Genomic DNA, 12,979 nt, shown 5'->3' with positions numbered 1-12,979 from the left:
CTGGGTCCGCCCCTGCTGGGCGAACTAGTAATAAAGTTGTGGATGGAATGTGACCCTTCTCCTACTAATATTTTTTACATTTTTTTTTTCTCGTAGTGCTGTCTGGCTATAACGTCATTGAGTACGCACGCAAAAGAATTGAAAGATAAATCCCTCTTGGATAAGGGAAAGTTGGCAAGTGCATATATAGTTGTCCACGTGTGTGTGTGCATATATATATATATATATAGAAAAAGGTAAAGCATGAGAGTTTTTTTAAAGGGTATTTAATTTTATTTATAGGTTAATTAAATTTATTTATAAATTTAATATAATAATAAATAAAGTAATATTTAATTTAAATTATAAATTGAAAAATTATTTTTAATTTATCTAATTTAATATAATTGATAATTGGTAGTAATTAATTTAGATAAAGTATTTAATAAAATTTATTTAATTTTTTTTTATTTATCAGTCATTTAAGAGATTTTTTTATTTAATTATTAAATATAATTAATGACTGATAATTGGTAATAATTTATTTATATTAAATATTTAATAAAATTATTTATAATTATTATGATTAATATATAAAATAATTAATAAATATAAATGTATAATTTATTTTATTATTAAAATAAAAATTAAATAATCTAATAAATGTAATTATAAATAATGTATTAATTATAAAAAAAATTATACTTTGCAAATTTTAAATTGAAAAATGTTTTAAATTGTAACGTGATTACATTGTAAGATGTAGAAGAAATAATGTGCGGTGCCAGTAATATTAGTCTTGAGTTAATTAAACTATTTTTTTTTAAATAGGGTTAAGGTTATTTTTATTAAAAAAAATAAAATAATTGTTTATGAATAATTTTATTTTTAGAGATGATACAAAATGCAGTTAATAAAATATCTAACAATTATCCATAACCTTTTTAAAAGGTTTACTGAATATGTTAATTTAACTTTTTGAATATTTATCGGTTATTGGTTATATTTAATAATTGAATTCAATACCCCTGAATAGTTTACCAAATAAGTAGGTTTAGTTTTTTGAATGCCTCTCGATTATCAACTGCATAAAATATTCTTTTAAAATAAATAATAAAGCAAAAATTATAAATAAAATATTTTTACGTGTGACTTATTTACTTATTTTAAAATTATCAACTAATCAAGTAAAAGATTATATTATTATAATAATTTTTTAAAAATATTAATATTATATTATTTTAATAATCATATCATCCAATTATATATCATTTTTAGTTATTTTAATAAATTAAAATTTTTAAACATTTTTAACTACACACCAAAACTGTTTAAAAATTAATTTTAAATAGTTTTATTAAATAATTAATTTTTAAATAAATTTAAAAATATATTTTAAATTAAAATTTAAAAGAAAATTAATGTTCAAATTGTCTTATGCTTCGGCTAACGTATTGCCATAGTACTTACAAATATTATTCCACATGAATACTGCAGAGATCGCCCTTGCTTTTCTAGTGTGTCAGTGAATGAACCTCGCCAGCTGCCACTGCATTTGAATTTCCTGTCTCATTTAGCAAAAAAATAAGGAAAAAAGGTTGTGTGCACATAAAATATACAAAACTTGTATATATGAGGGTATTTTAGTAAATTTTATATACTTTTTTAATGTGAAATGTCTATATAGTCCTTAATGAAAATTTCAAATTTGAATTTGAAAATTTGTAAATTCTCTCTTTTTCTATTATTGAGCATCCAATCAAATATCACAAATTATTTAACCTACTATTTTTCACTAATTATTCAATCAATCAGATATCATCCACCATCTTTTAAACCTATCACAACCCACTATCCCTCTAACCTATCACAACCCACCATTGCTCTAATCAATAATGATCTATCTCAACCTCTAATTTTATAATCAAGTGAGAGACTCCATATCTCATTTCTAGTTTCTCTCAAGCAGGAGACTCCATATAATCTTTGATTTCTTTTTTTTCTTTGTTATTTTTCAAATCGATTTTTCATTTATCATCTCATACGCATTTTAAGTTTTTACAACAATAGGAGGTGATCCAATTTCCACAAGTGAGAGAAAAAATGAAAATATTACATTGTCTTTGAAGGTAGAACTCATGGAGTATTTTTTTCATGGTAGGATTGTGCATCGGCTGTTTTAGGTATAGGTGGAAGTGTTTACAAGTCTTTCAATAATTATGATGAAACTGTTGATGCCTATAGTCAATATTATTACAATAAGAAGTTTGGTGAAGTTAGCTCTTGCATGCTTGACATTGAAGAAATCGGCAAACAAGAAATGGAAGGGACAAACAAGAATACTCAAATTGATTTCCTCGTTGGAGTTTTAGTCGGGATGCTAATATCTAAATCCAATGGTTGGGTTTGATAGGCATTTTTTTTATAGAAATTATGTATAATATTATATGGATTTGATTGATTTTGAGTTGAATTCGAAGAAAATGAAAAATTGAAATTATTGGTAATTTTGTTATGGAGGAAAAAAATCCATGGTTTATATTATAATTTTATTAAGCTTTGCATGTATTGGTTATTATTTAAAGAGCAAATATTTTATTCTATTTTTATTAGTTTATTTGCCATGGAATTAAACCTATCCATGGATGGAAATTATATGAAAATTATTCAAAGAGTTGTGAAGAAAATAATAATTTTATTTTGTATTGCCTAACACAACATATGAGCAAGATATATAACCTACTAGCCTTGGTTTTTTTTTTTATTTAAAAAAAAAAGGAAAAGAACTAGCCTTGGTGTTATTTATCATTATTTGATAGTTTTAAGTAAAAACCAAGTGCAAAATGAAGCAAAACATAAGGTGCATTTTACCATCTATTTTTACATGAAACTAAGCTCTTAATGCAAATTTAGTGCATCATGCAAATTTGACCACCGGTCCCTCATGGATATTACAATATCACAAGCAATGTCATTAACATCTGCTGGTGTTGATGTGGATGGGGTTGTAGTAGTGGCACCTTTATTTTATTAAGAAATATAAATATTCATGAGTTGATTTAGTAAAATAAAGGTCAAGTCATTTACGCCTAATTAGTGTAGTCAATGAAATGAACCTTTAAGAAATTCTGTTGTTTGTATATAAATTTCTTTTAAACATGTTGAATCTTATGTGTTATATATATACACACACAAACATTAAGTGCAAAGTAAATCAAATTGCAATATCCTACCAGCCCTGGTGGTATTAGACATGACTTATAGTTTCGAGTGTAAATTAAGTATAAAATAAATCAAATTGCATTATATACAAATTTTAAACAAGCTATATAGCATTATCATAGCAAAATCTGGCACTACAAATAATATAATTATATTATATAATATTAAAATTGATTATAAACAAGCAATCCATTATAAGAGTTTTAAATAGGAACGACATGATAATCCATAAGTTAATAATAATCCTAATAGTGCAAGGGTGTAGTAAATTCACCCAAAGAGAAGTTCGCAATTCAAACCTAACAGTTAAATACAAGTTTACAATATCCAAAAAGAAAATAGCATAATCAACCATATAAAGCAATGGAGACATAATCATTTATTGCCTTATGATGGTTGTAGTAAATATAATCCTATCAGTAGAAGTGTTAGCCAACTGGAAAGAAACTTTGTCTCCTCTCTTCACTTCCTGGTGGCGAAGGAACTGCCCCCATCCCTTTTCAAACTTGCCCTTGTACAAGTAGCCTTCATTGTCCAATCTAGGGACATATTTAACTTTGAAATTTGTCCTCCCCATCGAGCACCAGAGGTCCATTTCCTTTGGTTCAATTCCTAAATTATCCTTTGCAAAGGATAATGGAATATTCTGGGAAAGTGTAAATTTTAAATTACATCAGCTAAGTAAAATTAAAAATTATATTTAAATCAAATTACATGATTGTGAAACAAAGAAAAAAAAGTTAATAACTTACCGATTTGTATTGCCAGTCACAAGTTGTCATGTAGGCAGTGAACATCGGTCCATTCGGATTACCTTCGTAGTCATCATCCGATAAGATGTGCACAATTTCTTCTCCTGGATGAGGCCCGTAACAAATCTCCATTCCATTAGCATTGAATAGGAAGAGGCTCATTGAATCAGGTGGGATATCTTTGAAATAAAGAGAATCAATAGGAGAAGTGGTTAGTGGACTATAATGGTTAATTACATCCATTAAATCACTCTCTTTCAATCGAAACCTGTTGCCATTTTCCTCCCTTTGAATTCCCACAGTCCATTGGTGTGGCTGTGGTCTTCCACTAATAGATTATAATATAATTAATCATAATTTCTTGAATTATGATCTAATTGATTATGATCTACTTGATTAATTGATATAATTGATTAATAGTTGATTAATTGATGTAATTAATTAATAGTAACTACATTATTGATTATGATCTAATTGATCGAAGCAATATTGGTTATTATCTAATTGATCATATTTAATAGATTTATGATCCACTTGAGTCAATCTTCCTTGATCAAATTCAATAGAAGCATGCTTGTATGATCTAATTGAGAATAGGTGATTGGTTATGATAAAATTGATCAAAGCAATCATGATTTACTACCTCTTTAATCGATCAAATTGATCAAAGCAATCTTGATTTACTACCTCTTTGATTGAAGAATAATTGATTAACTGATCAATTGATTGAAGCAATCTTGATTTACTACCTAATTGATCACATTTAATAGATTTATGATCTACTTGAGTCTATATTCCTTGATCAAATTCAATAGAAGCATGCTTGTATGATCTAATTGAGAATAGGTGATTGGTTATGATCAAATTGATCAAAGCAATCATGATTTACTATCTCTTTGATCAAAGAAGAATTGATTAATTGATCGAAGCAATCTTGATTTACTACCTAATTAATCATATTTAATAGATTTATGATCTACTTAAGTCAAACTTCCTTGATCAAATTCAATTTATGATCTACTTGAGTCTATATTCCTTGATCAAATTCAATAGAAGCGTGCTTGTATGATCTAATTGAGAATAGGTGATTGGTTATGATCAAATTGATTAAAGCAATCATGATTTACTACCTCTTTGATCGAAGAACAATTGATTAATTTATCGAAGCAATCTTGATTTACTACCTAATTAATCATATTTAATAGATTTATGATCTACTTAAGTCAAACTTCCTTGATCAAATTCAATAGAAGCATGCTCGTATGATTTAATTGAGATTGGGTAATTAGTTACAATCAAATTGATCGAAGCAATCTTGATTTTCTACCTATTTAATCGAAGAAGACTTGGTTATGATTTAATTGATTGAAACAATCTTGATTTATTACCTAATTGATAATTGGTTAATTGATTTATAATCTAATTGAGTCAATCTTCCTTGATCAAATTCAATTGATCTAATTCATTGCTTATAGCATGCTTGTATGTTCTAATTGAGATTAGGTGCTTGTAGTTACTTAAATCAATTAACTTATTATTCAAATTAGAGATTACAATTTCATGTTACATAAAAAAAATGATTAAATTAGGTTTAGATTTTCGGGTAACATAAAAAAATTTGAACAAATAGAGGGGTAAATTTTTGGGTAACAAAAAATTGTGTACAAATGTAATACACTAATGATACAAGCATGCAACAAAAGGGTGGCTACATATTAGCTAATACTTACTAGGGATAAGGGATAAAATGACTTAGAATATGTAAACATAATGACAATGGATTACTATACCTTAGGAAGTCATAGCCTAACTAAGCAAACCAATAAACAAAGAGGATTGTTGAAGCATGCTTGTAACTTTACAAGTTTCAAGGGAGGGTGGCTACATGTTGGTTGAATTACTTGATGAACAAACTTGCAAGTTCCAACGTGAAATCTCCTCATGCAAATTTTTATCTAAAAGCTCATTTACTCTAGTTGCATATTTCCAAAGATTAATAAGTGATCTAGTTGGTGGATATGGTTAGTTACGACTCGTCTAACAACCCATAAGCCATTGTCTTTCAAAGTAGCGTTTATTCTTGCAGGATAATTCACCCGCTTGGTATATTTCCCACCATGTGGTTTATTTCCCTTGTCACAGGTCATCAGCACATATTTAGGAACTGAACCATTGCCTTTAGAAGACGATCTTATCACAATTGAAAATCCTTTCAACCTAGCATGTTCCTTGTAGAAATTAACTAAATTGTCCATAGTTGGAAAATGCATCCCACTTTTTGAACCTTCCTCCACATTGTAAGCAATTTCATCCTCGTGAATGTTTGAATGTTGGCCATCGTTGCCTGACTGAGATTCTTGCATCGTGACTTTTTGATCATCGTGGGAAGGTGTGCCATTAACGCCATTAAAAGGTTCATCGCTAAGAGTGTTTTCATCGAGCAGACTGTCATCATCTCTAATCCTTAATGTATCATATAATTCTCTCTGTCTTCTCTCATTCTCAACCTCCATTTTTCTTAATCAATACCATAAGATTCACTCACTATAGCACAAAATCTTGGACGATATGATATGATATTGTATTAGAATGGAATAAGATGGATCATTTTCTTTCTATCCTAATCTATAGATGAAGGATATTTTCTTTTTCCCTAAGAGATGAAAATATGATTTAAATGGAAAAATATGAAATTAATTGCGATTGGTTTAATTTTTGGATGGGTTAAATATGATTTGTTGAGTTTTTGATGGAATATTATTGGCTGAGAGATTGGTGAGAGGTATTGATTGGTTGAAATTTTAGTGGGATGTGATTGGCTTAAATTTTAGTTGGATGTAATTGGTTGAAAAATTGGTGAGAGCTGATTGATAAAATAAAAGGAGGATTATGATTGGTGGGGTTTTGGAGGGAAATAATTTTGGAGGGAAAATTAGATTAGTTTGGAGCCTAAATTGTATAAGGGCAAAGTAGATATTATACTTCATTTATACATTTTTTGTAAGCTAATTTTTGTTCACCAAGTAAAGTCCAAAAAATAATCATTTTTAATATGCCTCCGTTTGATATATACTAAAAATTATCATTCTCAGCAACCATTTGTTTGAAATTTGAAAGTGAAGAAGATTATAGGCCCAACTAGAACTGGCCAGTGGTTTGGATTCTAATTTTAAAGTGTATTTAGTAAAATATTGAAAAATTAAGAATTAAATATTATTTTTAAAAATTTTAATATTTTAATAATTGTTAATTCAAATTCCCTATTGTTATTATTTAATATCCCCCTGCCTGCCATCGTCTCTTTGTTGTTTTGAATGCTTAAGTTGATTTGGCTACTACTTTATGCAATTAATGGCTTCTGAGTATTTGATTGCTTTGTTTTGATTGGTATTTGATTGCTTGATTATTGACTAGATTTTGATTGATTTTTTAATATTGAAATTTGCTGTTGAGATTTGTAATCTGGTTTGTATTTTTCCTTATTCTTTATTGATACATGCATTGTATTGTTGGCCATTTATATTTTGATTCATAGTGATTTATTTTTTGAAATCAATTAGTTTGAGAATTTATATTTTCTTTGGTTTTCGGTTCCAAATCAAATTGAACTGATATTTATCGATTTAATTTGATTTGATTATTTTTTTAATATTAATTTGATTCAATTTAAATTTTAAAGTCAATTAATTTTTCAATTTTTCTTAGTCGGAAGTTACAAAGGTAATAATTACCTCCTATTAACTACATATTAAACATCTCTTTAATATTAAATTTATTTGTTAAACAAATTTAATTTTGACATGAACCGCGCTTATTTGTTAAAAGTTGATTTTAATTAATTCAAATTTAATCCAATTTTAATTTTGAATTGAAACGATCTGATTTCAATTTAGAATCGAACTGTGGGTCGGTCTGAGCCCAACCTCTTCAAATTCATTCATTGTTTGCCTTTTCCTTTATGCCTTTGGCACAGCTACTTAGCCCCCCTTCTTCAATGTTTATATATATATATATATATATATATATATATATATATATATATATATATATATATATACACACACACACACACGAGTTCCAGCTACATATTGATGATAATGATGATTACACGCAAATTTACTACATTTTCTTCAAGTCCGAACATAACCAAATATCAAGGCAACTAGGCTCACCTTAATTGCTTGTGGGATAAAAGATAGCAGTGATTTTGGATTTTATTTCGTGGACAAATGGATTTTGATGGAAAATTCATATGGAAAGTAGAAAACTTTCCTTGAAATTTTTGGTAAAAAAAAAAAAAAGTGTGGTTTCTCACAAATTTTCATATGGGTTGATGTTAATTTCTTGAGTGTTTGTTTAAATATTATATGGTGCTTGTGTAGTTGTCTGGAACTGTGATTGTTTATATGTTTTATTAATCGGCAAATCATCATTTCATGCTTGTATAAGATAAAAATTAAGAATATATTGATTCACGAGTCGAATTTGAACTTAATTTTTAAATTTGTTAACGAGTCAAGTTTAAACTTATTAAACTTATTTATACTAACGAGCTAACTCATTTATAAATTCGAAAATCAGTTTATTTATAAGCTTATGAATTAATTGATTTTTACATATACAGAGGTAGATGTTGTCGCATAAAATTATAAATTTATGCTAAGTGACAATAATTTATTACGTTTGTATAATTTATAAATTATTTAATGATTATCCTCTTAGTGCTAAGTTACATTTTTTTTATTATTATATATCTATGCAGTAAATTATAAATTAATTACAGTGATCATTAGCTTCAAGATATGATATAGAAAAGTTTTAGTGAGTATAAAGAAATCAACAAGCCATAAGATGCCAGAGCAAATTACCATTATTTGATTAACTTATTAAATTAAAATTGACTTATTTATTTATCATTATATTATTAATTCTCATAGTTTTATCATTTTATGTAGAATATTTACATGAAATTACCATTATTTTATTAAGTTATTAAATTTAAATCAACTTATTTATTTATCATTATTTTATTAATTAATAATTTTATGTAAAATATTTATATGACATTACTATTTCATTGTATAATGTCTAAAAATTTTCTAGAGCAGCTATAATTTATCATTTTTAGCTTTTTTTTAATAGATTTTAAATTTTTTTTTAAATAAAACATGAAAAAATTATTAGCAAAGATTATTAAAAGCGCTTTATTATCCTCCATTGGTTTGGATAGAAATTTGTGGTGAAATCAGGTCAGTCCATTATTTATGCAATTTTGATAACCCCAATTATATAAAATTTTGGCTGAGATTCTTGTAAAGAAAGCAAATGAGCAATCATGGCATTTGTGCTGCTGGCTACGCCCACCTCTTTTATTTCAGTGCTCATCAATAGTCTTGCCAATGGTTCCTTCAATTTCTTCTCAAGCTTACCACCATTGATCCAGCTTAAAATTGGCAAGCAATCCACAGGATTTGATGCCTCACCATTTTATATTTTGCTTCTGGGCTCTGACTGGCTGGGCGTTATGTAGTGTGGATCTGTTGTCTTGTAATGGCCTTGGGCCTTTATACTTCAATATGCAGGGGTTTTATTCAGTGTTTTGGAAGCACATGCTCTTTTTTTCACGATAGATAAAGTCCACATATCAACTGATAATTCGCATGACACCCACTTGATTTCATCTTTTCGGGTGCTCGGAAATGTGTTAAGGCGATGAGTTTAGAAGATTTCAACAATTCCTATTCGGCGGAGGTTGCACTATAGATCGCCGTATGGCACCGAGACGATATTGTTTAGTTTGCTTGCTTGTTGAGAGAGATTAACTGGGTCTTTTACCGAAGCCGAGCAAAGGTAGGACTGTTTATACTTTTTAGCTGCAGAATTTTGATTTCACATGGCTGGAAAATGAAGTACCAAAAGGAAAATTGAAAGAATACAAATATTGTTTTGGACCCATCCGGATTTTTTTGCCAACTATCGTGTTGAAGCAGGTGACTTGTGCAAGTGGCACAACTTCAGCCACACAAACGATCAAGAAACAGATTCCTGATGTCCATGAAAGGATTAACATTTAGCCAGTAGGGTAAATATAGTGCAGGAATATATTCTTCAGTTAAAGAACAGTCCAAAGGCAGCTATCAGGTAACTTGTATTTTGTATTTGAAGGATGTTATCTATGAGTCATGCCTAAAATGGGAAACTGTGTCTGTAGCTAGCTGCTGCTGGTGTTTTATGTGGTGGAGCCAAATTTGGTAATAAGATATAGCATAGGCATCACATGGGGTTAATGAACTTAATGTTTGTTTAATTACTATTTAGAGAGAGTTTTCCGCAAAGTGGCTTTATCCACCAATTCAACAATAGAAATTTGCAGATTTGAACTTATTTCAGAAATGGAAGGCACTAACAACAGATTAGCAGGACAAAGGTAGGTTCACTTCATTTTGTGCTTCTCTTTTATATTAAGCTCTTAAGTAACTTACTGGAGTTTGTATCTTCAGGTGTGCTGTTGTTACTGGCGCTAACAAAGGAATTGGACTACAAATATGTCATCAATTAGCAGTAAATGGAGTTTTAGTTGTGTTAACAGCTAGAGATGAGAAGAAGGGTTTACAAGCTGCTAGAAAACTTCAAGAACATGGATTATCTGATGTGGTTTTTCATCGACTTGATGTTATTGATCCAGCTAGTATTGCTTCACTGGCAAAGTTCATTCAAATCAAGTTTGGCAAACTTGATATCCTGGTCGGTAAAAACTTTCATTAAAAAAAAATCAGTAATTTATGTTATTTTTTGTGATTTGAATTTTGGATATGCCTTCATCCGAATTATGTCCTGACCCGAAAGCTTTGTGATGCGACCTTATTGAATAAAAGTTGAGATATGTGGTGGTGGGCTTTGGGTATTGCCAACCAGTATAAATATTATAATATTTTGCTTTTTTTGCAGGAGGAGAGTAGTGAGATATTATGAAAACACAATGGGGTTATAATTTGAGAGTTTGAGAGTTCTGAGTCATTGTATTTTGCTTTTTTTATCATAGTGAAACTTTTTCTCTTGTCTTGCCTGTAGACGTAGACTTTACGGTTGAACCACGTTAAATCCTGTATTTTTCTTCTTTTTTTCTTTTTTATACTTTGTGATTATGCAATTTGTGTGTGTGCCTTAGATTTGCATGCCTGTTATAACAATTTAACTCTTAGTTGAGATTTTGAGTGGACTACAAAGTAATTGATTCTTTCTTGTGTGTTAGAAGAAAAAGTATGTAATCTAGTTTTTTTGATAAATCAGATTTTATTAATGAATAAACCAAGAAAAACTTAACAAAATAATCTAAATTGAACCTCGACCAACCCCATATAAACCAACCATGGCTTGTATGTTAAGTGCAAATACCTGTAACTGTCACAAAACCAAATAAGTTACATTTGAATTACTTAAAAGACCACAATACCATACAAAACATAGCAGCAGAGTGCCATTGGATCTCCTGCAGACCTATGTGAACAGTAACACACTTGAACCATAGAGCTGCCAACTTTCTGCACAATCAGAACCGGAATGGAGAAAACCAACAAGAGGTAGCATATATGTGTAAAAGAGCAAAAAACAGAGTTAAAGGCATGCTACCATTTCCAAATTTCTAGAAACACCTTGCTTAGCTAGACCGTTAGCAATCAAAATGCTCTCGCGGATAACATTTTGGAAGCATAAGATGGAAATCATTGATCTAAGATTGTCAATCTCATTAAAAACCAAGTATCTTGTCTATCTAATCTAGTTCCTTGGCCTTATACTCCAAAATTCTAGAAAGTTTGCACTGATGTGATTTCGGTACTTCCATCTTTCATTTTCTCTTTTTCTACAATGATCGCAGTTCAATTTTAATGCAGGTAAATAATGCAGGTGTTGGTGGACTCTTCGTAGACCGGAAACTTTTAGAAGCCTTCAAAGTTAGGGGTGGTGCAGTAAGTCCTCAGGATGTTATATAAGCTCTTTTCGTGCTTGAATCATGGAATAATTAATATCCATCTCTTTGTAGTTCTATGCCTTGCTGCAAGAATATGAAATGAAATCAAAATTAAACAGAATTATGTGTAGAAAATCTTTCTGCTAGATTCCATTTTGTTCTGTTTTAAACTTTTAAATTGCTGCAGTTAACCGACGAGAATGCACACCAGTTAGAAGGAATTATTCAGCAGAATTATGAGATGACAGAAGAATGTTTGAAAACCAACTACTATGGAACCGTACTAGTAACTGAAGCACTTCTTCCACTTCTGGAACTCTCTCAGTCTGCAAGAATAGTGAATCTTTCTTCCTTTTATGGACAAATGAAGGTAATAAAGCACCTCAGAAAAGATTCATGCTTAACATATGCATCTCAGTGGATGAAAAACAAAAATCATAAAGTTTCCTTACATTTCAGTTTATCAACAATGAGAAGGTTAAAATGCAGCTAGAAAACGATGAGAGCCTAACAATGGAAAAACTAGACGAGATTGTGCAATGGTTTTTAAGTGATTTCAAGGGGGGAAAGTTGTTGGAAAATGGCTGGCCTCTAACTGTATCTGCCTACAAAATATCCAAAGCTGCCATAAATGCCTATACTAGACTCTTAGCAAGAAAGTTCCCCAGATTCCGAGTAAATTGTGTCCATCCAGGGTTGGTGAAAACAGACATGACAGGAAACACTGGAAGCTTGACTCCTGAAGAAGGTGCAAGAGCTCCGGTTATGCTGGCTTTGCTCCCTGACAGCGGTCCTTCAGGTCTCTACTTCTCTGAGATGGATGTATCCAGCTTTTGATGGAAGACACTGGGGGTGAGGAGTTGCAATTTTCAGACTTTAAAGCATTAAAATAATAATAGTAGTAAGAAAAATTAACTACTAGTTTCAATGGTGAGATTCAGAAGTAAATCCAACCTCTCCTTTCATGTACTGTATGTTAAGGCAAAGAAATGAAAGAATTTTTTTTTTTTTTAATAAAAAGAAATGAAATAAGTTAATAGATACAAGATTAGCTCCA

General features: G+C 29.6%; 1 protein-coding gene across 5 annotated transcripts; it reads left to right on the top strand.

The window, feature by feature from the left end:
- The first annotated feature begins 9,335 nt into the window (after positions 1 to 9,335).
- Positions 9,336 to 12,979, top strand: LOC110631712 ((+)-neomenthol dehydrogenase). 5 transcript variants are annotated; one of them, XM_021779645.2, is made up of 6 exons: positions 9,336 to 10,094; positions 10,327 to 10,380; positions 10,454 to 10,697; positions 11,846 to 11,920; positions 12,110 to 12,292; positions 12,382 to 12,979. In XM_021779645.2, the coding sequence occupies exons 2-6, from the start codon at positions 10,346 to 10,348 to the stop codon at positions 12,757 to 12,759; spliced, it is 915 nt and encodes a 304-aa protein (XP_021635337.2). In that variant the 5' UTR covers positions 9,336 to 10,094; positions 10,327 to 10,345; the 3' UTR covers positions 12,760 to 12,979. The 5 variants fall into 5 exon arrangements, with proteins under 5 accessions (XP_021635337.2, XP_058010442.1, XP_058010441.1 ...); XM_058154459.1 differs by having other exon boundaries at positions 10,317 to 10,380; XM_058154458.1 differs by having other exon boundaries at positions 9,337 to 10,094; positions 10,272 to 10,380.

Source organism: Hevea brasiliensis, chromosome 10, assembly GCF_030052815.1.
Source record: "Hevea brasiliensis isolate MT/VB/25A 57/8 chromosome 10, ASM3005281v1, whole genome shotgun sequence".
NCBI classification, from domain to species: domain Eukaryota; kingdom Viridiplantae; phylum Streptophyta; class Magnoliopsida; order Malpighiales; family Euphorbiaceae; genus Hevea; species Hevea brasiliensis.
This window is presented reverse-complemented; position numbering and strand designations above follow the sequence as displayed.

Bases quoted from the DNA above. Each gene is read 5' to 3' on its own strand.
- LOC110631712 (XM_021779645.2), top strand. From the start codon at position 10,346: ATGGAAGGCACTAACAACAGATTAGCAGGACAAAG. The intron at 10,698-11,845 runs GTCGGTAAAAAC...ATTTTAATGCAG, and splicing joins TTGGCAAACTTGATATCCTG to GTAAATAATGCAGGTGTTGG. The intron at 12,293-12,381 runs GTAATAAAGCAC...CTTACATTTCAG, and splicing joins CCTTTTATGGACAAATGAAG to TTTATCAACAATGAGAAGGT.